This window comes from Struthio camelus, chromosome 18 (genome assembly GCF_040807025.1).
Source record: "Struthio camelus isolate bStrCam1 chromosome 18, bStrCam1.hap1, whole genome shotgun sequence".
In the NCBI taxonomy this organism is placed as follows: Eukaryota; Metazoa; Chordata; class Aves; order Struthioniformes; family Struthionidae; genus Struthio; species Struthio camelus.
The window spans coordinates 595,041-622,090 of record NC_090959.1 but is presented as its reverse complement, the minus strand read 5'-3'; the positions used below and the strand labels follow the sequence as shown (position 1 = coordinate 622,090).

The 27,050-nt window shown below is 47.5% G+C and overlaps 1 protein-coding gene across 4 annotated transcripts; it reads right to left on the bottom strand.

Annotated features, from left to right (window-relative positions):
• Positions 1-773: 773 nt before the first annotated feature.
• On the bottom strand, positions 774-27,050 carry GGT7 (gamma-glutamyltransferase 7). 4 transcript variants are annotated; one of them, XM_068912559.1, is made up of 16 exons: positions 26,798-27,050; positions 21,719-21,945; positions 20,181-20,332; positions 18,566-18,746; positions 17,769-17,836; positions 16,934-17,007; positions 16,048-16,241; positions 12,369-12,456; positions 11,454-11,581; positions 9,085-9,173; positions 8,182-8,334; positions 7,234-7,351; positions 6,345-6,482; positions 5,239-5,338; positions 3,424-3,600; positions 774-1,450 (listed from the first exon to the last, which is right to left on the bottom strand). In XM_068912559.1, exons 1-15 carry the CDS (start codon positions 26,973-26,975, stop codon positions 3,437-3,439), a joined length of 2,052 nt encoding a protein of 683 aa, XP_068768660.1. In that variant the 5' UTR covers positions 26,976-27,050; the 3' UTR covers positions 774-1,450; positions 3,424-3,436. The 4 variants fall into 4 exon arrangements, with proteins under 4 accessions (XP_068768660.1, XP_068768662.1, XP_068768659.1 ...); XM_068912561.1 differs by adding an exon at positions 24,924-25,061 and having other exon boundaries at positions 774-3,600; positions 18,626-18,746; positions 26,798-26,985; XM_068912558.1 differs by having other exon boundaries at positions 774-3,600; positions 26,798-27,048.

Genomic DNA, 27,050 nt, shown 5'->3' with positions numbered 1-27,050 from the left:
TCTTACAGGAGAACGGTGTGGATTTGCTGCACGAGTGATGAGGGTGAGAGGGGGCGGCGGGGGCTGTCTCCCCTTCCTTCTTTAGCCGGCACAGGGAGCTGTCCTGTCCCCATCCCAGCCGCAGCACGGCTGTGGCCCCCAGCGTGGCTGTAACCGCCTCCATAGACCCACCGATCTCCTGATGTCCGCCTTGGCTCACACTGGTGGGACTGGGGCAGGCTCCAGGCAGTTGCCGTGTCCAGGCCCTGAACTGCAGGGTGAGGGGAAGAAACTGCCTCCCAGTGTAGCGGAGGGGCCGAAGGTGATTGATGCCAGTCCTCACCTTTGCCTAGTCCTTCCTTCAGGCTTTTATTCACAGCAATGTGCACTTGGCACACACAGGTGAACAACCGTATGTAAAGCTGCATGGAGCCTCTGTGAGAAAACACTGATTATTTGAGCTAACTACTAACAGCCAGATCCTATCTTCAGTTAATCCTGGTATAAAAAAGCATAGTATGCACCGATACAGAGCAATGCAAATATGGACAGAAATGGGCTGATTACTTTCAAGATCATAATAGTCACATCTGGCAAAGGCATTTCTTTATTTTTTTGTAGTGCTGTGTTAAATATTCAAGATCCCTCTTGGCCACCTTACCTAGTATTTTGCATTCAGAGCTCCTCACTGACACTATGGTAAGCTTTGGTGTCAGAGTCTTCGGACAAATTCTGCTTCAGAGCAGTTAGAAGTCTGCAATAGCTGGGTTGAAATCAACACAGTTACTCTGCACTCGTGTCTCTAGAATATGGCCCTTTATTTCACAATGTCTCTCTCACCTGTACATAGGGAAACATCAGGTGTTTTTCAGTATCACAAATTAAGTTCATCAGATATCATCACAACAGATTGACTTAAAGGATTGGAGACAGTGGGCCAATCAGACATTAGTTGATAAAGGTTTCAGTATCAAATACATCTTGCTACACTGATGACATTTTTAAACAGAACAAATGGGAAATAATTCAAAGTATTTTTGCTTCTCTTAGCCATGATATAAGGGCATAAGAACCATATTCCATTTATTTTAAATTTTCTCTTTTTCCGCAATGTAGGCTGTGATCCAGCAGAGCACTTAGGAGCGTGCTTAATATTAAGATTCTGAATTCAAGACTCTGAAGTCTTGAATCAAGAGCAGAGTGAATACTCATTTCCCAGTATCAGGTGTGAATTGCTGAAAAGAATTCAATTAATAAGTAGAAGTTTTAGCTTTCAAAGTGTTTTGTAATATTCCATGCAAAGTACTGTAATAACAATTACTTGACCACTTATTTTGCAGTTATGCTCAGTAAACCTCCGTGTCTGAGGGACAGATCAATGCTGTCACTGTACCAGAAAATCCCAAATTTCCACCGGTGAGATTCACTGCACAGAAATGCATCAGTCCTTTCCTGTTAAACCTTAAGATAGCTGTGAAAAAAGATGTACAATTTTATGAAAATTCCAACTTTGGACAGTGTCCAATGCTAGCTGCTATGACAGAAAAATAAATAAATAGATTCTACATCTCTACAGTGAAGAAATCCTGTCCTTGACATAATGACATTTTGGTGACACAGAATATAATCTTCTCAAAGATAAAGTGTGCTGTTATACTTCTGCTGTCTCTTGGCTACACTCTGCTGAGTCTATTGACTTATTTGTAACATAAAATATTGGAGATGTTCATGTTTGCTAAATAGCTGCCTCACTTGCCTCATGGGTGGCTGCATCTTAGTGGAGCGTAGCAGTATCTCTTTCCTTCCTCAGCACCGCGTGCAAGACTTTACATGAGATGCTTGGAGATCCTCAGCTGACAGATGTCAGGAATGATTAGTCTGATTATCTGTGGTAGTTCTGTGACCACCTCAAAACAGCCCTGCTCATTCCCCTTATCAAATTGAAACTAAAGTAAGGAGGTGTGTTACAAACAAATCAGTATTTACAAGGGTCCAGAACCCTTTTCCCTCAGAAGAAAGGCCTGGAATAACTTGCATAATCATCAAATGAAAGACCAAGACAACCATAAGCAGACATACATATGTAATACGTACAGTGGCCATAGACACATTTGCACCTTGAAGGAAATCATTACAATTTAGACTGCAGGAAACAAATGATCAAATTCCCAAACTTTGTAGTGCTAGGTGTCTCTACCTAACTTACTAGTAAAAATAGAAGGAAATTTCAAACGTGGATTGAATGAGACGGTGCAGCAAACATGATTTTTTTCATTCTATTTGGTGCAAGAAATGCAGAATCATTCTTATACTCTGCATTACATGTTGGGGAAAGAAAAATATCTGAGTAGTTTTTGTTTTGTTGTGCATCTTTTCTCTCACTCTCTTCAGCTTTTCTAATGTAACCACCAGCATTAAAGTACTGAGCTGAAGTACAGGCTTGAATTTAGTAAGTAGAAAATCCCAAGCCTCTCTGTAGGGATTATGCAATTCCTACTTTCAAAGCAGGCTGAGATAAAGCAGTGTAAAGAAAGCCCTGAATCTGCCTAAATTCTCTCCATCTGGTTTTCAGTCTGGATTCTTGCAAGTTTGTGGAGTACTTCTAAGATATCTCCAAAAAGTATCCAAGAAAAATAAGCCCATTACCAGTAAGCTTAAATTCACTACGGAGGAGCCAGAACCTCTGTAAGAAAACTATTTTGGGGGGGGGAGGGCACAAATTTTAGAAGTCAAAAACCATTGCTGTGCATTACAAAATGTATGGTGATACAGCTGTTCTAGGAACAAGAGCAGTGAATTACTGGTCCAAGTTTGCCGTTAAAGAGGCAAAACAATTCTGAATCAGACCTTCAGTGAGTCTGCAGGGACTTGACAAATTCAAGGTATGTAGTGATGTGTGAAAATAAGCTAGCATAGGAGGCTACAAACTTCTACAAGTCAGTTGGCCTATACGGAGTATATGAGACTCCCTCATATGCCATCTACAGGCACCTGCAAACACTACATTAGGCTGGTTGTATTAATTATTGACTTACGCAAGAGACAAAGAATAAACTCGGGGAAGAAATAGAGATGAAGATTACAGTAGCATCAGCAGCTGTTTGTTCCTGTCATTGTTTCCTGTGCTAATGTTCCTGCTCACTAAAATTAGGATGTTGGCTAAAATTGGGCTTTTGAAATGACTGAAATTATTAACAGGACTCTGCCAAAAGTGTGTGCCCTGCGTTTATATAACAATGACCGAGCTGCTTGCAATTCCATTATTAAAAAAGAAAAATCAGAGGGCAGTATGTTGGCTTTCCTAACTGCTCTTCTGTTGTCCAATGTAGGGAATGCCAAGGGTCTACTCAGTAGCGTGTATACAGCGGTCCCAACTTGGGGGCCATTTCAGAACATGCAGATCACTTCTGTTGATTTGTCTAAAGCCTTGTTCAGTGAACACACCATCTGGTAGTTGCTACAGTATTGTGGCTCCTGCAGCATCCACACTCCTGGGGTCCTTCAGGCCGATGATGAAGCTGTTGGTTCTCCTGGCCCCATGAACGAGGGAGACCACTTTGACTTTATCCACTTGATGGCCCCTGGCCACAAGAAATTCAATATCTTCTTGAGAAAATTCACCTGTAGGGATTTTAAAAGAGGAGTTTGTAACCAAAATCACCATTGTCTGGGATACAAAGTTCTCTCTTAACCCCTTTGAGATCTCCAATGTGAAGGAAACTGCCTGCAGATGTTTCAGAAGGTGTCCCAGACAGGGTGAGCCAAATGGCTGAAGAGAATTAGCAATGACTAGCTCTGATGAGAGTACATGCAGGTTTCAACAGCAAAGAAAGTAATCATAACTGTGTTCAGAGGTGAGCAGTAGGGGTAATAAGGGGATCCAGATGATCACTTAAAGATGTGGAAGATCCTCCTCTTTGGAAAAGGGGGAAAATATGTTGTTGGCATCTATTTTCGTTTTTCTGTTTACAGAACTGAAGGCAGTCCCTGCTCTAAAGAGCTTAGTTACAAAAAAATAGTATTAATAATCATTAATCAAAGGAAGGCGCAAGGCAGCTCAAAAGAAATGATAAAGTTGCCAAACAATAAACTTTGTGAATTAAAATGCGATATGCCTCCCAACTTCCCCTTCATCTAATTCTCATTCTTCCAGCCATCTACCTTAGATTTCCTGCTAAATACCCTAGATTTCCTTAGGATTTTCCTACCAAGAAAATCCTGCTACTTTTCTAAACATGCTAGATTTGTAGGCTACCCCCCCACACACACCCAATTTCCATACTCACTGTTTTTTTTTAATTTGGTGTTTTATAATTTCCATATGAATAGAATTCTGAGGGTACGAAACCAGGGGATGCCCCTGAACAAACCATTCAGACTCACAAAAATTCCCATAGTAATTTAAGCTATACATTTTGTAGATATATCTTAACATATGTCCTATTGATGCCAAATGTCCAAACACACAAATTAGGACCTACAAATGCTTTTGAAGCTTTGAATTTGTTTTAATTACTATTTAATTAAACTAATTAATTAGTTTTAATTTAATTCTAATTCAGACGCCTGTGGGTCACACTCCACATACGTTTTTAGGTTTTCCTCTGAAATGGCAAGGCCTAGAAATTTGGCTATTTTATCTGAAATGATAACCAAATTTCAGTTCTGGTTGCACTCTGCTAAAATATGGTGCTTCGTGAAAAACACCAAATAGCCCAAGACTTCTAACAACAAGGACAAGAGCTGGCAGTTCACTCTCCAGAGTGTCGGCATTGATGTGGATTTCCAGCAAGGCCAAGTGAAAAGCCACGTCATAAGCCTTGCCTTCAACGGCTGGGTGGCATTAGAGACGGGGGATGGAAAGTGAAAGGAAAAGCATGTACAGCAATGGTAGTACCTGGATCTCACGCTTGCCTGCTTGCTGTATATAAAGATCTGCCTGCTTTCAGGACCTGTCTGGGTAAAGACGTCGGCATGATCTTGTTTATTTGGATATTCTCAGTGAACATAGTGTCAAATCACCAAAAGGTTTTAAGGACAAAACAGCTACCAAGAGGTGGGCTGGTTCAGCAGGGTGGTTGGGGAGAAGCAGTTTTTTGTCTGCCCCAAAACCCTCTGCACCCACTGGGGACTCTAGAAGATGATGAGCTGTGTGCTGGGCTATACCACACTTAGACAGCCGTGTGCTAAGAAAAATCCTGCTACTTTTCTAAACATGCCAGATTTGTAGGCTAACCCATGCCCAATTTCCATACTCACTGTCAACTTGCAAGGTGTTGGATTGAAGCTGGGGATGAAGTCGACCAAGTGACAAACTTTCGCTCAGATTCTTGTTAAATGTTAAAACATTTACTAAAACCTGCAAGAGAATAAAAGATGCCCAATAATAACAAAGTGATGAGTATGAGACACAAAATTCCTGAGCATCTCCTAATTGGTGGCTCCAACATCTGCAGATGCAACAGGCAAAGAAAAATCGAATGGTTTACCAAACTGCATGAACTAAACGCAGGGCTTCACACACACAAAGAGACCCTTGAAATACTGCCTTTATATTGTTCTTGGAAAAAATGGTACCTTTTCAGGACTGTATGGGCTTTTTGTTACATAGTTCCTGCTGAATGGAGAGAGTTGTATGTCTGGAACTTGACGTCATCTCTAAAGAAGTATTTGTTACAGCCAAAAAGAACAGCATGTGATCTCTCCAAACAGAGCATTGGGAGGCAATGGTTGGCTCTAATTTTGCTCTGACATGCCTTCCAAGAGGTAAAGGAGAATGGGAGCCAGCTTCAGTTTTGCCTTTCTTTTTAATAATCCAGTGCTGTTGTGCATACAATCAAGCTATTGGCAAGTACTTCACTTCATTACAAATCATAAATTCGGAGGAGCAATTTAGAAAGAGTTCTGAGTAGGGAGGAATCCAGTCAGGAGTGTGCTAAAAGGAACTTTTCATAGGGAAAAGGGCTACAGGGCTGCCAGGCTCCTGCAATTCTCTGAATACGAAGAGCTCCTTTTCTCTTATTGATCCTTAAGATGAACTTTGAACAGGTATTGCAATGACACAAAATCATCATGGAATTTGCCAGGGTCCTTTTCCTCTACAATAATGAGCAGTACCATCAGGAAAGGTGCAAACTCTATCTTAGCAAAAGAAGTAAACCAGTAGTTCTTAGAGATCTGAATAACCAGATATATGGGATTGGTGGCACCAACTGATAATCCTGTGGCCATCGGTTTCAACCAACACCTGGCATTTTGGGAATGGAAAGCGCACGTTGCAGGAGGGGACCCTATTCAGCACTGAGAGGCGCACCCTCAACAGGAACTGTGGGAGGGCTGGTGCCTGGACACAGCTCCACACTGACCTGAACAATGCCGCTCAAGGCTTTGTCCCCATTGTTAGCTCCCAGACAAAGGTACGTTCCACACATCCCCTCTGATGGTCTCACAATGGTGGGCAACAAAAAAGACAGGGGCCGTTTCCGAGGCTGAATAAGATTTTGCTGCAGTTGAAGAAAAGACACCCAAAAACAATTCAGTCAAACTGACCAAAGTTTTCCTATTGCTCAGGTTACTGATGTTACCTTGTTTCTTTTTCCACTTGAGCCAACCGGATTCTAACCCTGTTGTTTTTTACAAGGCAACCGTTCTCACTGCTATGAAAATGTGTACTGATGTTAACAGAAACAGGCAGTTTTCACGCCATGGCTCCCAAAGCCCTGTTACGGGGGGTATACAGAGAGCCATTCACCATTTCTAAAGTGCCATCCTTCCAAGGCAAAATGGCATGGTTTTTCAATGCATGGCAAGAAAGGGCAACAAGGCATCCCTGCAAGCCACTAGCAGCGGTCTGTAATTGTTACTTTCCAAGACATAAAGTTTTTTCTTCCACTGTCAATTATTTTTAAGCATGTAGAGCAATAAAACATAAACAGTCTTCTTAATTCAAGTCCACAGAGAAGGATGGTTACTTTGAAGTGCTGCTGGACTGCAGGAAGAATATAAACCTGAGAAGTGCAGCTGTATTATGCTGTTTGATTACACTGCGTTACGGTGATAACTGATACACATGAAGTCTTCTCTTTCATCTATTTTGGTGGCTCATATAATGAAAAAGCAGGAGCTTTTCTATAAGCAGTCCTCTCTAAGTTATTAATAAGGCATTAAATAGTCTCACTGTTGTGGAGATGAAAATAAAATTAATAAAAATAGTACAGACAATTCAAATAAAGAGTTTGTCATATTACTCATTACCAGCCTGGGAATTGAGTGGTTCATTGTTTTATTTTGCCAGGAGAAGTCCAACATCTGACTGTTCAGAAGGATTCCAGAGGGTGTTATTATTCCACTGCCAAACGGACGATTCAAGGAACTGAAAAGAAACATAAGGGAATTTCATCAAAATCCTCCCAGTGATTCACTGTACACCTCAAGGCTTTCAACGCTCTAATTTTCTGTCCCATATTGGCTTGACAGAGAATTTTCAGCAGGTTTTTAGGGTTGGTCTCCATGCATTTAGGAGCAGGAACCATAGGGGCCATAGCGGCACAGTCCTTGCCTCTGCTTAAGGATTCCCCTTTAGGTGATGAATTATGTTGGTCTCCATGTCCCAGTTAGTCCTCAAATTCAGCTATCACCTCTTCTCTCTGGAGCAGAGTCAGGCCACTCCAGAGATGTTTGCACTGTGCAAGGGCTGTGGGCAGAGCTGGTAAGATTGCATAGGCAGAGCAGCACCACAAGGCCTTTGCAGCTCACAAACCTCCACCCCATCTTCCCTATTCTTCCTGTTTCAGAACTCGCTCAGACATGGTAGGCCCAGCTGCCTTTGCATTCCTGCCCCATGGGGAGCAGCTGGGGAATGTGGGAGTGCTGCTGATGTAGCCCAGTGATTTTAAACCATTTTTACTTTAAAGATCAATACTAAATTTCCTCTGGAAGTGCAAATCTTGTCTAGAAAACACAACCTCTCACAATAATAAGCTTGTTTCTCTTACTTTTTGAGGCTCCTTGAGAAGCAAACCATGGATTGATCCTACAGGCTGAAAGCCACAGCCCTAGGCTAAGTTAATGCTGAGGGGGAAACCCCACACCTCACATCATTGAGCTCCAGATCTGGTCCCATGCTTTCATGCTGAATGTATGTTCTTTTCCCTGCTCCCTCCCTCTGAACCTGTTAATGGAGAGAAGTAGTAAATCCTTTACCTTACAGCTGCAACAATGAAATCATCAGGTCCCATGACAAGGACCTGGCTAGCAGATGGTCCGCTCTCCACAGAGAAGTGAGGCATGCGGAGATCAGAAGAGAAGGACTGCGAGTCGTTAATCAGCTGACGCAGGGAATTAGCTTCTGATTTACTTCAGTGATGAGGGAGGGAAAGAGGAAAGAAAGCAATGAGCTTAGAAAGCTGAACATTTCTTGGTCTCTTGACTGGGGTACATCTACACAGCTACTGTAGCTCCCTGAGAGAGCTCATACTCCCTGAGGAGAGGGAGCTCCTCCGGATTATCAAATAGAAGGAAATGAGATGTCTCAGTCAGCACAAAGAGGGAATGCCATAGACCTCCCAGGCATTATCTGTGGTGAAGAACTCACCCCTGATAGACAAGAGGTGCTAGGACTTGGCTGAACGCTGGTCCTTCAGAGCGCAGAGGTGGGCAAGTTAAATCCAGCTCTGTGCCAGCAACCATGGCTAAAAATGGCTCTGAGGTAGAGACTGGGCTGAAATCCCAGGTCTGGCCTCTCCTATGCTGCTGGGTATATTATAAAGGCACCAAGCACCATTGCAGGTGTTGTGGAGAAAGAAAAGCAAGATACTGCAGTCACAGCCATGAACACATATTAGAGGAGTGAGAAAGTGGGACCCTCAAGATCAGGCTAGTTCCAGGAAACCTCTATGTGAGGAAATCCCCAGAGCCTCCTGAGGTCAGTTGTGATGCTTTGGAAGAGTGAGTCTTAGGAGGACCCTCAAGGACTGGTCTTTCCTCAGTAAAACAGAGGTAGAAAAAACCAAATTTTCCCTGTGCAAGGAAAAGAAGAAATCAAGGAATAATATCCAAACCACAGGTTCTTGCAACAGCGAATGTGCCTGTCAGCCTCAGACCTACCTCAGCATGCCTTCTGCTGCATGAGTGACGGACACATCATCAGATGGGTCTCCCAAGTTGCTAGCTAGACTCAGGGCTATTTTTAATGTCTAAATTGAACACAGAGAAAGAAAGAGCAACATTTAGGTGGCCCTGGAAATACCACTTTCTATTCTTCACATAGGAAAAGGTATCTGCTCTCCCAGCATGTTGGCTAAAGCCTATGAACCCCAAAATGTCTGAAAGCCTGGTTCTGGGAATACCTTAGTGAAAAGGGCTACCACGCATGGTATGGTGACACAAGGCCATCAGGTTTTGCATGGCCAACCGTGCTGGGGGTACCAAGTGCATCCAGCAGGATTTGTACATGTGCTGTCCAAGGTGAAACATACCTAACAATAATTGTCCAGCTGACTCAGCCCTGCTCAGTGGTTCAGCTGCATTGCCATCTGGGAAACAGGGTCACTAGAATCTTTTTCCATTCTCGAGTGCTCACCACAACGGCAGAAATCCCACTGAATCCCAATGGGAATGGATTTGCCATGCCTCCAGAACACAGCTCCAGTGGCATATTACCACAGCTGGGCAGAAAGACAAGATTCTCCTCACCAATCAATGTTACATCTATCTAAGCCGTAAGTCAGCCAAACCCTTTGAATAGAAAATGTTAGTCCCAGGACACTTTGGGGAAGGTACTTTAAAAAGAGGAAGGCACCTGGTTTCAGATCCTGCCGGATCCTCAGCCGGGCTGTTAAACAGTGGGAAAGAAGATGTGACATCAAGAGATACAGTTTATCCAGGCCTAGTTTTGGACTGAATAGCCAGATTTCACCAATGGCACACAGGGCATAGTGCAACATGACTGCCCAGACCGTGTGGAAATGTACATTTTGTTCCATCCCCTAATAGGTGGGATTTGACTCTGGTCGATGGGCAGCTTTGGGCCGGGACAGAGTTATGGGACATACCCAGAGGACAGCCATGAGAAGAAATGTGCTCTTCAATCAAAACAGCATGTGCGTAGTAGAAACACAGTAGACTCTTTCAGTTTTTAGTTCCTGCCATTTTCATTTAAGGTTCAAGTCAGCAAATAATCCTCCAGGTAGACAGCCAGACATGATTTCTGCTTTGATACGTGTCATGCATGAACAACCTCTCCTTAAATATCATCATTTATCTTCTGATGTGCAATTTAAGATATGATTAACTTCTGGAGAAGGTGGCCATTTCCATGAAACAGCTTCTGGCCACCATTAGTAGTGTGGGGAGGACGTACAAGAGGCTTGGTTTCTCCATGGAAACAGGCAGAGCTTGTGCACACCACACAAGCCCAAGTCATTGCTATCCCAGAGCTGAACTATTTGGTGTTGACCTTCTAGCACTAAATCTCATCCATGTGTTCAGGCTTGTGATCATGAGCAATCAAGATGAATTCTGCTTCTGAAGTGGCTGCCCCGTATCTGAAGGTTGCTATTCCTCAGCTGGGACATATTAATCAAATAGGGAAAGATCTTAGCCCAATGCAAACACAGAACACAACACATTAATTTAAGGCTTCCTGAAGAGGGTTCAACGAAAACGATTAGCAGAGTCAACTTTCTCGGCCTTTGCACAGCCCTAGGAGCAACTCTAGTTGCAACAACTCCAGTTGCCGTGTCTTTGCTGAGGGGCAGTAACTTACAGGCACCCACTGGCCCAGCTTCTACAGGGATGTGATCATATCCTTGCTTTAAATTTCTAGCTCTTAAAACCCGGCTGTGGACCCATTAATGTCTAACAACATAACTGCTTATAGAGCAGGAAACTGAGCACTTGCCTGTCTTCCTAGAAACTTGTATTGTTTTGGTAGGGCTGTTTACTGGCAGCCTTAAATAGTGCATAAACCATGATCTGGACCCCTGAGATCATGAAGTTAGCAAAAATGTAAAGATTTAAAAAATGTATAAAGTGGCGGATTAGTTTTCCTTGTCATTTCCATTTTTGGCTTTTTGGCTGCAAGCAGCACCACATTGCTGACTCTCCTGCCAGGGCCCTCACAGTGCTCTAGTTCTTCCAGGGCTGCCACGGCGTAAGAGGCAGAGGAAATAGGTAGGACTGTCCTCAGCTGCTGTGGGATCATTCTGTAGAGATGACCACATATAAGATATGGACAAAAGGCACAGCTCTTTCTTCCTGAAAGAGCTCTGCTTAAGCAAGAAAGAGACCAGCTAGGGAGGAGACTCCAGCATCTGCACATACCTGAGGCAGCAGCACAGCTCAGATTTACACCTTAGCAGTCTGTTTGCTCATTCTCCTCTGGGAATTGACTACAAACATTTTTGTACAACCAACGAATCAATAAATTCTCTAGCAGCACAACAAATTCAGCCAAATGTTTAACCTAGTCTTACCTCTGCCATCCAGTGCAAGATATTCCCCCTCGATTCTTGATTTGTGATGTTAAAGCCCTCAAGGATATTCAGAGCTGTGATTAGTGCAGGGCCTGCATGTGGAGGTGGGGGACTGAAAACAAGATGACCTGTGAAGGGAAGAAGAGGAGAGTGAAGCTGCTTTTGTCGGATGCTGTTCAATTATAATATTTGCACATAAGCTATTGTCCTTGAGGATGTGGAAACCATCCCATACTAGGGGGATAATGGAAAACAATATGATTTGAAAAGGATTTCCCAAAACCTTCATATTGCATCATTCTGTTTGTTTATGACAGATAAAGGAAGCCCAAATGGGGGCTGTTTTTTGGTATCTGAAATTCAGAACTTGTTGGTTGGCTGGTTGGTTTCTGGACTGCAGTATGGATGAATGGAGATCAAATGGATTTGTAACATTACAGGTATCAGGAGTGTGAATAAAGCAGTTTCTATACAAGAATGACATTTTTAAAACTTTCTGCATAAAGCAGGTTTTTCTCCTTTGCAGATTAGCTTTGAGAGCTGCCTGCAGATGTAGGCACTAGTCTATGGTTCAATTTATATCTAGATATTGTATCAGCATTTTTTAATGTTGCATCTTTAGAGAGTAATGTTATAGCAAAACACCATCAGTCACTGTCAAGGGCAAAAAAGGCCCATTTCAAGTGCTGAAAACCTCCCTAAGTGACTATGGTGCATCATGTCAACAGGAAATAGCAAGAAAGTCACTGGAGGGCTCTTCAGCAAACACTGTTACAGAGCTCAGCGCAACTTTTAGCTTGTTAGGTACTGCTCAGAGTGCAGCACTTCCTTGTTAGGTACTGCTACCACCTCCTGCCAGATGAAGGAAACCTGTACCTGGAGCTGCACGGCAGTGGGTCAGGCAACACTGTTTACCTCGATATACTGTGTGGACTGGATTCTCCACCATGACACTGTAATTACTGAAGTCTTCCTCCATCAAGACTCCTCCATAGTTGCGGACCTAAATAGGAGCGCAAAGCAGATCACGCTGAGAAAGCTGGATCAAGGCATTCCTCCTGCCAGCCCAGGTGAATAATTACTGTGTTATTAAACGTATACCTTTGAGATTCCTGAGTGCTGAGGACTTCCAGCATAATCAAAGTGGCCAGTTCTTTAAAAATCTGTGCTTTCGTGACTCAAAGCCTTGGAGGCCTGGCTCACTAGCACTGTCAAGAGCTGCAGATTACCTCTGAAAGCTCACCCACACCACAGGTGTCCTGAAGAAGTTTTGCCTACCCATAAGGATGGAAAATAGCACTGCCTCGCAGCCTTCTCTCCTGGTGGGTGGCAAGGATGAGTATATTAAAAGTTATGAAGCATATTGACAAGAATATTGACAAGATAAAACGTACTATGGATACAGGAGAGAAGAACCATGGATGTAGTAGGTCCCCCTATCACTGAAATCTTCAGCTCAGATTCCAACCCTATTTTTAAGGATTTCAGCTGAAGGAGGTCTAATATACCATTGGTCTTTCTGTAAGACTTTCCTAGAGGCATAATTTACTGGGCTTGATAATTTTCATGTACACAGTAAAGATGCACATCTTCTGTGGCTGAGTCCTAATGGAGATGAAGTAGGGACCATCATAACTGTGCTTTGCTGGCCTTAAAACCCCTGAAGTAGATGTCAGATGACCGCTCTGTCAGCTTACAGGTGCTACCATCCTGGTGGGCCAACTCTTTTCTTTCACCCAGGAGAAACCATACAGAGGCCAATGAGATATGGTGGGTTGAACTGCTACTGTTAGTCCTCTGGACTTCCATCCAAAAATGGGAAAGAGCAAATAACCTTTGCATGTTCTGATTTCCAAACTAACCAGCTAACTTAGCAAGAAAACACCTTCTCTGGCAGAAAATGATGAAACACACGAGCAGGAAAGCTAATGCATTAATATGGAGGGCACATCATCAGGGGGGAGTCAGGCATGGTGCCTGTGTGCTGAAGCACTTTAGAGCATCAGATTCAATGCCTGTTTCAGTGTGCCAAATAATCTCAAAACTGCAAAAGGCCCCTACTTGGGATCCCTTCTCTCTTCTGAAAGCAATCTCAGGGAAAAGTCCTGGGTGAACACTACAGCTGAAATCAGCAGGCAGGTGCCCATGTCAGAGGAACTGGCTCCCTGGAGCTGTGCCAGTGGAAAGCCTGAATGAAGCAGCTGGGAGTGGGGCAGGAGGAGTCTGAAGGTACAGAAGGGGGAGAAGCCTCTGTCAACCACACACTGCAGACACTGTCTCATATTCCCTGAACAGTACTTTTTTGCACCTGTGCCTTCCCATCTCAGGATGGAAAGAAAGAGTAAGGTGTTTGGAGATTTACATGATTTCACCACTTTAATTTTCCTCCCTTTCCTTTTCCTTTGTTCCTGCCGGAACAAAACACACTGTGAAGCTGATGTGGGAAGCCAGAGAGTAAATCCTGCTCTGCAACCATACCTATAATTGTGCACTCCACCAGCTTGCCAGCGTCCTTTTTGTTACAATACCATGCCTTTCTCCTCCATAGACAGCTTGTTCCCCCTGACATACAGCCCTCAGGTTGGGGGGACTGAGTTATAGTTAGGGATTTAGCTGTGAAGGTAGATACACTACAAGCTTGGGACTTTTCCCCAGGATGACTTTGAACTACTGCTGTGCAAACAGCAACTTTTCACATGTCTGATGGTGCTTCAGGGGTGCTTGTAAAATAAATATTATCATTGGAAGAACATAATGTTTCCAGTCCTAAGGCAGGGCTCTGTATTCAGCAGTGAAGTCTGGACATGTGACCCTTAAGAACAAAGTGGTATTTGGACGGAGCCTCTTTCCACCTTCGCTCCTGTTCCTCGTTCTCCAGTTATGTTGTGGTGCAGGTGAATTGCAGGAGCTTACATATATCTAAAACTTCAGCCAAATGAGCCCATTTGGATTACTTTTGATGCGTTAAAGATGCATCAGGTTAACCAAGGTAGTAGGGGAAAATGGTGCCACCAACCACTGCGACTGTAGCTACACAGGTATAAAAGTAGTTTTCCAGCATAACTTATATGCAATGGGACTTAGCATGCTAATAAACATTCCTGCCACAGCCACTGTGGTTTTTTTTATCAGTAGACAGTAGTTTTTTTTTTTTACTAGAACATTTTCTTTGTTGTTATTATTTTTTCCAGACCACCCCTAACAACAGGAGTTAAACCAGGGCAACACTCAGTGAGACCAAGCCAGTCTGATCCTCTGCTCACAAGGCTCACAGTGACAGATGCCCAAAATTAGACCATGCTCCAACCTCCTGATGTCAGTGGAGCATGGTGGCACATGTGAAACTAGGCGCTGTGAATGAGAGATGATTTTTGCTGCCTAGAGTGTACACGATGTGCCCGTGACAATGCAAAGAAGCTGCATTGAGGCAGACTCTCATTCCTCTTTAAGTCTCTGGCCAGAAAGTAATCTCTCTCCGTGTCAATCACTCAGGACTACAGGAGCCTCCTGAAACCTCAGGGCTGATGCAAGAGTGCCAGTGAGCACAGGCTAGTGCCGACACCGTTTTGAGGAGTGAATTACACAAAGCGTGCCAGTGATCTCTGGGGATGCTTTGGCAGCCAAACCCTGGCTGTCATGCTTTTCTTCATTAAAAAGAGGCCTCAAGGACAAGGAGGTGGTAATAAACTTTCACCTCAACGGCCCTGGATCAAAGACACCTGGCATGAAACCCACCTTTGCTTCTGGTGTACTTGGTGACTGATATATCTGTACACAAATCAATCGCATGCATGACATATTGGCAGGGAGGGAGCTGAGTAGGTGGTGGAGGGTAGATCACTGGGGATGGTCCCAATGGCCAGTGGAAAAGGCAGGTTGGCTGGAAAGGAGGGAGAAAAGACCTGCAGTGACACTGCAAACGTTAAAGCTGGTTTCGTCACCAAAGCAGGACTGTTCATGGGGGTTTCCATCACGTAAGCTCTCTCAGAAATTTGAAATAACTTCACTACTTATGGAGCTGTCCTATAAAGCGCAACAGTGATGAGGCCCACGGGCTGAAATGACTCGAAAGCCTATACCATTTAATAGAGAGGGAGCATTTATTTAATCTAGAAGGCAGTGAACTTCTTACTCCAGTTTTATTTTTAAATCATCTTCCTGGAGTATGTAACTCACACAATCCCATTAACAACAAAAAAAACTGCTTCCCACCAATTGGGTGCCTCTCCTATGAGGAAGCAAGGGCTGTCATTAATGCTACCTTGACACCGCCCAGAGGGTATTTTGAAATTGAGATTTTTTTTTTTTCCCCATCAAAAAGGTCAATCTGTCCTCCTTATACAGGAAAACACAGGTTTCCTTTCTGTAGGCTGTAGAAATGACCTGTGTATCACTCACACCACTGCAGTGACATGGACAGGAGGAAAAAAGGAGGCTACGTGTATTCGTCCCTATTGTTGAAGTGGCACCTGGCTATGGCTTGTCTCCAGTTGCCTATCCCATTTTAAGCAGGTGATAAGGCAGGTGGCACCTTCCTAGGCTGTTCTGTGCTGTGCCATAGTCAGGGGCAGAGATAAGGACAGATATGGCTCACCTCAGAGACTACCTCCTGTGTCAAATTTCCACTGTAGAAAGCTGATGCTCCTTCTGTTCCCACCAGCTCCAGAGTGGCTGCTAGGTCCAGTCGCCTCACGAACATGCCAGGCAGTAAGGGCTGGCCGTCTGGCAGGAAGGTGTCCCGAAATTTGTCAGAGTAGTTCAAGTCCTTCAGTTCACTTACAGCTTTGGCTGCAGGCAAGAAGGAGAAGAGCAGTATTTAAGGGAAGTGAGGAAAGACATCCAGACAACCCAAGGGACCGCTAACTTGCAGACTACCTGGAGTCATTGTGTGCCTGAGGGGGAGGTCTGGGAGTTGCTGCTAGCTATTACCCTGTTTCAAAACTAGAGACCCAGATCACAGGGTGGCTGGATTGTGCTCCTGTTACAGCTGGGAAGGAAACCAAACGCTCAGCTCCCTGTTCAGCTCATGTATTGAATACATTTAAAGCCTGACTGGGCAGAGAGTGCAGAAAAGTGGGAACAAAGGTCTCCTCCAGTGTCATGTAGGCTTTAGCAGACCCAGCATGCCAGCCCTCGCCTCTCGTCCCAGCTTAGTGCTAGAGCATGGGCCAGGCTGTGGCCACAACAGTAGAGTGCCATTCCCCTGGCTAGCCCTGGCTGGCTGCCTGGCTTGGTCTGCTGAGCCCTGGCCCCAACCAGCTCTTGGAAAGGGCTCCTGTTTTCTTGTCATCATGGTCTCCTCTTGCCTTGCTCAGCTCCTGACACCATCTGTTTCCAGATCCGAAGAGCCCTAATTTCCAGCAAATGGCCATCCACCTCCTGCCAGACATGTCACTAGCTCTCTTCTCCCTCTTCAGCGCAATGGGCAGTGGGCTTCTTTGTGCTGAGTAAGAACCCTTGGCTCCCCTCCATTTACTCACCCAAATCGTGTGTTACATTGAACCCACCCTGGGCGACACCAGCCACAAGGCCCAGCAGCTCAGACCACGGGAGTCTGCCAAAGGAGAAAACACAAGGAGAAATCTGTCTTCAGGGGACATGCAGCAGGGCAGCACCGGTTGTGGGAAGCAAGCACAGGGCTCGGCTCTGCTGCAAGTGGGCACTTGCAACACCAGGCTTTGGGGCCAGCAGCAGCCTGGACCACCAAAATGAGCACTGAGTTTTTTGGTGGGTTATTTCTTTTCACTAAGATCATCTCAGTGATCCACAATGTGCCCCACAGAGAAGCGTCAGTAAAATGACAGGGGAGAGGGTCGTCTCTGAAGCAAAATTTCAGTTGAGACCACAACCCTAAGCAAGGCATTAAAACTCTCCCTCTCACTTGTTAGAAAATGTTTGCAAACATTTTTGCTTTTTGGATAAAAATCAAAGCTGAAAATTATCACTTTTTAAGCAGTGATTCACTTTTCAGATATAATGAACTTCCTTTTCTTACTGAAGATGAGAAGGAAAAAAGAGAATGAGAGAGAAAGAAGGAAACCCTCTATTTTAGGTATTCTTCACTTCTCAATTCATTAGTGAAAACTTACAAAACCTGACAAAACCAAATTCTTTATTTTAAATAAAATAACAAAAAAAGAACATATTTTTCATGTCCAAGCACCCCTTAGCTAATGGTTGTAACAGATAGATGGGTCTGTGGCCCAATGGCAAGGGGTCCTGTCATCCCAGCTCCCTCGCAAGGACCATAGGGTGCAAACTGTCCAACCACTGTAGCATGATGCCAGCCCACCTGCACCAGTCAAGTTGTCTTACCTCCCATATAACTGGTGTGCCTGATGCATTCCTTGTATCATGCCTGGCACCCCCACAAGGAGACCTGGCTGTAAAAAAGCAAGGACAAAAAGGAAGAGTAAAATTTCCTTCCTGTAAGGACATGTTCCCCAATTGCAAGTCAAAGAATTGACAGAAAGGAGATGCAAGTCATGCTCACAGGGAAGATGCTTGCATGGTCTTTAGGAGAAGGGAAGAGACCGAGGTCTGTGGTAACACACTCAATTAAGGAATAAAGGTCTTTGGAAGGAAAGAGAAGTAAATTTATTCCTAATGTCAAGCCAATGAAATCAGGAGAAATAACTCAGCGGAACAGCACAAGACTTTTGCTCACTCCTAAGACTCTTACTCTTCTGTCATCTCACTGCTGCAGGGAGATGTTTTACTCACTTCCCTTGCCCCACTGGGCATGTTTACTCCCCAGAGCCCTGCAGGCTTCAGGCATTTCAGAAGTCTCGCAGGAGTATTTCCCTGGGGCTCCTCAGGGCCTAGGATCTTTCACCACAGGAGATGCCTCTTGCTACCTGTGGGAAACGTGAGGATGAGGTGTCCTCTCATCTCCTAGCGCACTACACATATCCTCCCACATTAGAGGAGATGTGGCTCAGCCTGCCTGGCTGTGAGGAGGATGGGCACAAGGCAGTCTGACCTGTGCTGACGTCTGCCCTAGGAACGGTGACTTCTGGCTCTGGGCTCCCTCAACTAATTGCTTCCCCCAGGCCTCTCCTCCCCTCAGTCTGGGAATCAAGGTGGAAGGAGGACATGGAGAGAGAGGAGACCTGGAGACACCAGCCAGCTACAGCTCCAGAGAAGAAAACCATCCAGACGCTGGTCCTCACCCTGGTGTCTAAGGCTTTCTGCAGGCCTTCCTCCTCTGGGATGCCCAGGGGAGCCACCTCACGAAAATCAATCACCTTGCTCTTGTTCTTCCGGATGTCATGGACCAGCATCACCCCGCCCCTGCAGAGAAATGGTGGGATTAGCCAACCTCCACATGAATAGCCATTGCTAATATAAAACCCAAAAGAACACAGGCCCTGCCAGCACCAGCACAAAGGGGGCCAATGTAGCAAGTCGGTCAGCTGCCTTCAGAAATCCAGGACTCACAGCGCAGTAGGAAAGAAAGGCCATGGTGCCCATCCTGGCTGCCTTCCTGCATGGCACAGGCTGTTGGGTTCAATGCCTGGTTCCTGCCTGGCATCATGGCAAGCCATAGGTGTTACCTCGGGAGAAGAGCCCTTCCTGGATGCTCTCTGCACAGGAGTGGCTCAGAGCTGCGCCAGGACATCAGCAGTGTAAGGGGGAACGTTTCTGCCCTTTTTCAGGTCCTGGGTGCTTCCAGAGTGGTGAAGGGAGCTCTTCAGGATGACCAAGTGAGGCCCAATGTCTGAAGCAGGCTGTCCATGGGGCTGAGTCAGGAAATGAGGCTGGATCAGTTCCTGCCACCCTGGCCAGCGGGGTCTGTTCTGCTTTGGGGCTGGCAGTAGGTGGGATTTTCTTTCTAATCCTAGCAATTTTGCAACAAAATGGAGGAGCTGCTTACAATAGAACAATCTCCAGGTCAGCTTGGAGATGCTATCAGGTGGCAGTGTTTTATGCAACACTCCTGAGACTTCCTGGAGGGCTGAGAGTGTGAATCTCACGTGGTTCCCAGCCCAGGAGACAAGCACTGGGAAGAAGCAGGGAGCCTAGGCTGAGGGCTCACCAGCCCCAAACTGTCCTTATCCAAGCCTTCCTATGCACGCCTCCCTCACCTTCCCCAGCTCCAGCCCAGAGCCAGGGTCAGACCTCACTCTTCTGTTGCACAAGGAGCAGAGTTTGTAGAGGAAACCATCTGATCTCTGACAACACTGGGACTGTGCCTGGGGTGTTTCAAGCTCCCTGGCACACCTGCACAGAGTTTCAGGTAGCCTGCGGTCACTTTTTCTACTCTCTCAAGTCCAAGGCTCAGATTAGCTTGTTGCTCACTAAAGCAGGCACATGATTATGCTCGCTGGGGCTAGGCTATGTGTCTCTCTCCTCTGCTGTCAGCTCTGGTTCAGCCTCTGCTGATTGGTGACTGGAGGCTTCCTCACACCATTAAGGAGGATGTGAAGGCACAAGCAGCAGCTGCACAGGGCCACCCCTGTATGGACACAGTTGTAGATGTGAGTCAGGATAGCCACAGCTGCCATGGAGACAAACCAAAGCAGGGGAGAAGGTTTCTGCTGAGCTGAGGCTCACCTGCCCTCCTTCTGTGGGGGCTGGACTTGCTGCAAACACATCCTGCAAACTGGGACTCAGACTAACAGAACTCGGCACATCTCAGCTCATAGGGAAACAGCCTGCTTGAGGACAACCGCACACAACAACATGAGGCGTCGGCGATACATGGGGGAAGCAGCTAATACCTACCCGCCGATCCCTGATGTGTGGGGGTTGACTATTCCCACGCAGAGGGCCGAGGCGATGGCTGCATCTACTGAGGAGCCCTGCTTGTTGAGCACTTCTATCCCCAGGGCCGTGCAGCGGGCAGCGTCCGTGACCACAGCACCCCGGTGGAAGATCTGCCAGAAGAGGAGAGAAGGGTGCTTACGCCTGAGGAGAAGGTGCCAGTGCCACCCAGGTGTTAGCCTGGGTCCATGGGATGATTCAGGTGCTATAGTTGATGTAGCAGTAGTTACGTGGCCAGCTGCTTGGCTCCTATTTGCCAGAGCCAAGGCTGTGCCTGGCCTGAGTTTTCAGATACTTCCACATGTGAGTGGAAGCAACATATGCCTTGGCACACATCTACACCGGGACAACTGTGGCCACTCTGTGTGTCAGCATTTGACCATAGTTATCAGCACAACTGACTTTCATAGGATGGGCAGCAGCAGGCATGCTAAGCTGATTGGCCATGTTCTGCCCCTATCCTCCACAACCCTCAGGAGTGACAGAGGGATGGCTTGACCTCCTTACAGCTGTGGCAATGCAGTCACTGGAAACAGGAATACACTTGTGCAACTGCTAAAAGCGACAGTCCCACCTCCCTACCGTAGTGCCATGACTCGTTCTTGTCCTCTGTCTTTGTGCCAGCACCAGTGTTCATGCAGTTGCGTGAAGTTAAAAGAGGTTCATTTTCAGTCAAATTGATTCTCAAGTCCGAATTGCTGACTCTTAGCATGAGCCAGGTGGCTTTGGGAAGTGCTAAAACGGAAGGGACGTGGTAGGCTGGTGGGCAGGACTGTCCCTCCCAATAGCTGCATCAAAGGGACTGCATCACACAGCCTCCATTTGTCCCTGGTATTATAACGCTGAGTACTCTCAACTGCCCCAAACAGACAGGCAAAAGGACAAGCCACTCCACTGCCAGCAGTTGCACTTGCATCCCAGTAAGAGAAGAAATAATTAAAACAGCAAAGCCCTCTCTTTCTCTCTCCGAACGGCGAGGTCTGCCCTGCTGGCTGGCATGTGGTGAAAACAACTGTGTCTACTGGATGCCCCCTTACCATTCTCAGGCTACACTACTTCACAGGAAATGTTCTGTAGCATATGTCGTCTAAGGAAAGTATGGTCCCATTACCATGCTGCCTTTGCTCTGCAACTTAGCACTGGCCCGTGGGGAGGATTAGCAGTAGGTTCTGCTCCATTTTCAGACATTCCCCTGCCTGATCCTGGGTGGAAATAGATACTTCCAGAGATGGGCTCTAACAGACAGATCCATAAAACTTCCTGCAAGTGGAGATATACAAAAGATGTCTCCTCCTTAAGTGAGAGTTGGTCTCTGGAAACCTTCACATCTGGTTCAAACCCCAGCGGGTCTCTGCGGTCCATCCTGCACCACCTCCCAACCTGCCAGGCACTGCTGCTCGCAGCCCCAGCCACGGTGCGGGAGCAGAGAGCCCAGCATGGCTCTTCTATTTTCAGAGCCAAAGCACAAAGCACACTGCAAAGCTACTGTATTGTCTTACCTGTGGATCTCCAAAATAGATCTGCATGATCAAGGCCACTGTGACCCCTGTGGCAAAGGTTAGGCAGGCAGTGATGATGACAGTTAGCCCATCCTGCCGGCAGCTACAGTCCCCGGAGAAGGGGTCTTTGCTGGTCTCGCGGAGAGGGGACACATCCTGGCTGCCCATCTCCGAGGAAGATGAGGGCAGGCGCTGGAGGCGAGCAGACTTCAGGAAGGAGTCTGGATCTTTGTGGGCAGCAGGGAAAAAACAAATGTTAGTTTATTGAGCAACACAGGGTTCTTATTGCAGTGTTTACCCAGCACTAACGTTACACTGTGCCGCTTCCAGTAAGGCTATTACCTTTCCTATTGATCTAAGCTCTCAATAGATTTTCTGGCTCAGATGCTGCTCTGGGTCATTTTACTGTTCCCTTCCTTTAGTGTTAGTTATTCCAAGATTACTTTTCCCTGGAGAAGGGGTAAGCAATTCTGAATTCTGCTCCATTTCAGTTAATTCATCAGCCCTCAGCAATGGACCCACAATTACTGCTCCTTTTGGATTGTTTCTTACACAGAATTGACTTGCTAACAGGTCTCAGAAATGGAGCAGAAATGAAGAAGAGGAGATTAAGATTAAAAAAACCCAGCAGCCTTATTTGGAGCTATGCTTGAGCTGAAGCACCTGAGCGAAACAGACTCCAAGCAGAACATGTGGCACAGGCACAGGAAACACCTTTATCGAAGCATGACAAAGTGGGGGCAGAGGAGAGCAAACTTGCAAACTGGAGAGTCTCAGGAGGTCCACCAGATCTTACAGCAGGAAAGGCTCCGTTTTAATTTTTCCCCTCCTCCAACTGACAAGACCCACTGTGAAAGGAAGCTGCTTGCTGAACTGCCAGGCAAATGCAACAGGAGGGAGTCTTGACCTCCCAATGCCTGGCATCCGCTGGACAGCAAGCAGATTCAGTGTGACTAAAAAGTCTCTGTTTTACTCAACAGATCTCAAATCTCTCTGCTTGTTTCAGCTCTTGCTTTCAAGGCAGAGAGGGTGCCTGCTTAGCATGCACTGTCCGCACAGGGGTGATGCCAAGCACATGATGTTGCTGGAGCCAGCCCTAGGGCCCAAGGCTGGGTGCAGCAGGCTGCTGGTGGGGACGTGCCCATCCCTGCTGGGCACCAAACAAGACTGAGTGACTCAGGGCAGCTGGGAGCTCCTGGCTGAACTTCTCCCGGGCTCCTGAGAGCCAGCTGGCCCTCCTCAAGGACAGGCCATTCCCATTGCCCAAGCGCTGCAGTGCTCCGTGCATCCATGGTGGGAAGAAGAGGGGCACTGAGTGGGCGGCTATTACTTTACGGGGAAAAGACAATGCAGGAAGGACTACTCCCTCATGGACACAGATTGGAAATGCTGAACGGTTTTGTGTCTACAGGCTAATCCTGCGTGCATGGTCAGGGGAGACTGTGAACTCCCTGGGATGGGCCCCTCTTGCAGTAGGGCTGGGACCCAAACCTGGACCTCCTGGGGCTTTGGCTGTAAAAGGTGAGGTCTGACCGTCCAACTGCCAGCTTCCTACCCAGCCAGCAGACACCCTGAACAGAGATGAGGAAAGGGCTGCAGCTCTCACAGCCCCAACATGCATGCTCAGGGCAGCAGGGACACCTGCTGTTTGCAGTGCCTGTCCTGGGGCTGCCCCTCTGCTAAGGAGACATTTTCTGGGTTTGGTGTAAGCGGCGACTGAGCGAGCAGAAGCGGGTGGAAAGCCCCACAGCCCCGATAACCCCCCTTGCCTCTCTCAATCTCCTCCAGCAGGCAGCATCTCCTGGGGGACTGCCAGCCATGTCCTTGTCATGACGTTAAAAACCCTGAAGTCCAGCTCAGACCCTGTGCAGTTCCCCTAGAGCCAGGCAGGGAGTTAGTTTTAATTTCGGTGATGCTGCAACTTGAAGTAAATCCCCCACAGTCGGGGAATCCCCTTAAATTGAATCCAATCTCATCCATGCTGCAGTGATTCAAGAGTGGGCCTGAGAAGAGCTCAACTTTCCCAGCCTGGACCTCTGAGCACAGCAGCGCTCAGCACACCCGGAGCCTTTCACAGTACGGTCAGGTCTGAATGAGTGAGGCCTGCAGGGTGTTTGCACAGTGCGGGGAAGCCCAGGCCCATCGGAGGTTTGTGAGCTGGGGTGTCTCCAGTGAGGGCCATGACTGCACTGGCATGGGATGCCCTCGGCCAAGGGGGTCATGCGTAGTCCCTGACACTCACTGGTGGGGGCACATTTCTCCTTCCAGTTCCACCAGCAGTAGGGAAAATAGAGTGAGAACTGGCCTGGCCTCCTTCACCAACCTCTCCAGGACAGCATCCGTCTGCTCTGCCTCAGGCTCTCATAGCACCAGGCAACAGCAGGGCAGTCCAGCGTGTCCTTGGGGTCCTGGGCTGATCTTTGACCACCCAGAGAGCAGCCATGGGAGAGGGGAAGAAAGGACAGGCCGCTGCCCCCTAAGAAGGCTGCCCACTGCCAGCAGGGAAGCCTTGCATTGCCCTTCCTTCTCTGACACAGACTTCCTGCAAGGCCTTGGGCAAGTCGCTTAGTCTCTTTGCGGCCACTCACACTATACGGGAAACAGGAGCACTGCTGTGATTCTCAGAGTGGCACTGATGGCCTAGAGCATGGAGGGCAAGGAGTAGGCTGCTACACCAACATCCGGATGCCTGTGCCAGGCACCACAATTCACCCTTCTCCCTTGAAAGAAAAGTCACCAAACGCTACTTGACTTCCGTGCGTGGCCAGGAAGGAAACCTGGTTTCATGTGGAAAGTGGCACTTTGAGGAACCAGGGTCACCTCAGCACTAGAAATGCTGTGAGGGGACGGCAGAGCGACTGGAGCTGCTTGCAGGCTCAGGAAGATGCTGCTATCTGGGACCATTCAGGAGGCTTCTCCTCAGAACCAAGAGCACTAGAATGGAGTCCTCTTTTTAGTGAAATCTTCCATGCGGCAGGAAACAGGTCCAGATTCCCACCCCTTTTGGTTTGGCAGATAATGTGGCATGAAGAAGCACGGAGAGCTTTTGCAACAGACACATAATGTCGTATTAATGTGAATTTCTAAGTGACACGTGGTATCACAGGAGAGAGGAAGCTCTTTGAACCATCCCAAATGTGGGCACGTAGGGAGATTGCATGATTGAGCACACAGACCTGAAAACCCTCATGCCCCAGCAGGATACCTGCACATCCAAAGCAGCATAGAACTCTGCTTGTGCTTCATATGAGATATGAGAGGCCTCATGCTTTTGAAAGAGCTGTTTCTGCAAAACCACGTCACGAGGGGGATTCGCTTTCCTGGCTCCGGTCATGAAGGAGTGCTGGAATGGAACAGGATGAAAATGGATGATGGAAACTTTTAGTCAGAATAGCGTGAGGTGAAGGACAAGGTGCAAGTGGGACCTGTTCAAATACAGGCTTTGGGCTTGGAGGGTCTCCTGGCCAGAGATATGCCTGGAGGCTATAAAGCAGCCGCTGGGGAGCTGCATGCTTTCGATCTCAGACTGCGGAGCCATCGGTCCGCAGAACCAAACCTTGCTCCTTTGGCAGAGAGGCTGGAGCAAAAGCAGGGCCCTGGCATCCATCACCACCGTGGAAGGAGAAATAGGCCTTTGGACAAATTAGTTCTTGTGGCAGTGAATTACAATCAACAGTCTTACACTAGTATAACTTACAGGCTGTTAAAAGTATAAGGTTCAGTTTCGCATCATGATGGGTTCCTGGGCTATTTGAACATGGGGAAAGGCTAAATTACTTGAGAAAACTCAAAGTGGAGAGGAGAAAAACATAGCTCTGAACTATTTACAAAGAAATGTTAATTAAAAACAGGCAGTTAAAAGGAACATCTGATTTTATTAAAGCTGTATATTTGACAGGAAAGATCACTAGGTCTTTGCAAAACCTCCTTGTATCTGCAGCTAGTACCCAAATTCCAGATCAGCTTCAGCGTCTGTGATTCCTGCCACATCCCAGCAAATTAAGAGGGTTTAGGCAGGGAAATAAGGATGTGGGATTCCAGCAAACTCCTGTTGAATGAATAAGGCACCAAGGCTAAGAAGATGGTACCACTCAGATCCACTGGAGCATGTGGCCAAGACAGACAGATGAGCAGCACTGCATGTTTGCAGCGAGAAAGGCTGCAATGTGGTAGTGATTTGAAAAATGAGTAACAGACTCAGCTGCGGTTTGATGAGACTCCCTAAGATTTAACAGTGAAAGGCTGAAGCTTCATGATGGATTTACCTTGGGGCAGTGAGGGGGATGAATGGGACAGTGGTGCTGCCTGGGGTCACAGGCACTGGGCAGTCAGCCTGGGCTGCACCTGGCACTGCACAGCGCCCAGGCAGTGGTGGCTGCCTTGTCCCATGCCTCGGCGTGGGCTGCGCTTGGCACTACTTGCCACTGTGTTTCCACTCCTGGAGAGAAGCACAGGAGCCCTACCTGAGCCTTCCTGGCTCACAGGCCATGGGCACTGGCATGTGGCGGAGCCGCACCTGCCCTGCAGCTCAGCTGTCCCCTCTGCAAATTCCCTGGAGACCCTGTGTCGGGACAGGGCAGGGAAGGAGGGTGGGGGTAAGTTTGGACTGGGTTTACCTGCTCCGTTGCCCCTAAAGTGCCTAAATCCTGCATGACAAAAAAAATTGAGATGTCTCCTGAGGGTTGTGCAGATGTATGAGTGAGAGACAGACCAGCCAGGAACCGCTGCTGGGATGTTCATGGAAAACCAGGATCAGGGGCTGACAATGGCGGTGAGGAAGGTGGAGGGATGCAAGGGGCAGTGCCGGAGGGCTCTGGAGCAGCTGGAGCTGGGGAGCATCGCAGCTGGGGGGGCCTAGGGAGGGCCCGGGGAGGGGAGGAGACAGGTGGGCAGACAGGGCTGCGACGAGCAGGGCCGGGGAGCTGCGAGCAGGAGCATGCAGGGGCAAAGGGGGCTCGGAGGGGGCAGGGGCGTGGAGCTGGGGACGGCGAGAGGGGTCAGGGCTGGGCGCCCCCGGGAACAGCCCGGGGAGAGGTGCAGGCTGCATGCAGGGTGAGGCTGGCCGCCTGCCCCTCTCACCCGTGTCCTGCTCGCCCAGGAATGCATCCTCCTCCTTCCGGGAACGCAGGCCGGTATCGGCCGCGCTGCCCGCCTCCTCCTCGGGCAGGCGCGGGAAGCTGGTGATGCTCATGTAGTCCACGGGCGAGTAGGCACCCAGGGTGCTCTGCTGGCTTGCCTCCTTCTCCGCCACCGCCATGCCGCTCTGCGCCCGGTGCGGATGTGAGGAGCCGGAAGTGACCGAGCGCGACGGGCCGGGCAAGGCCCGGGACCG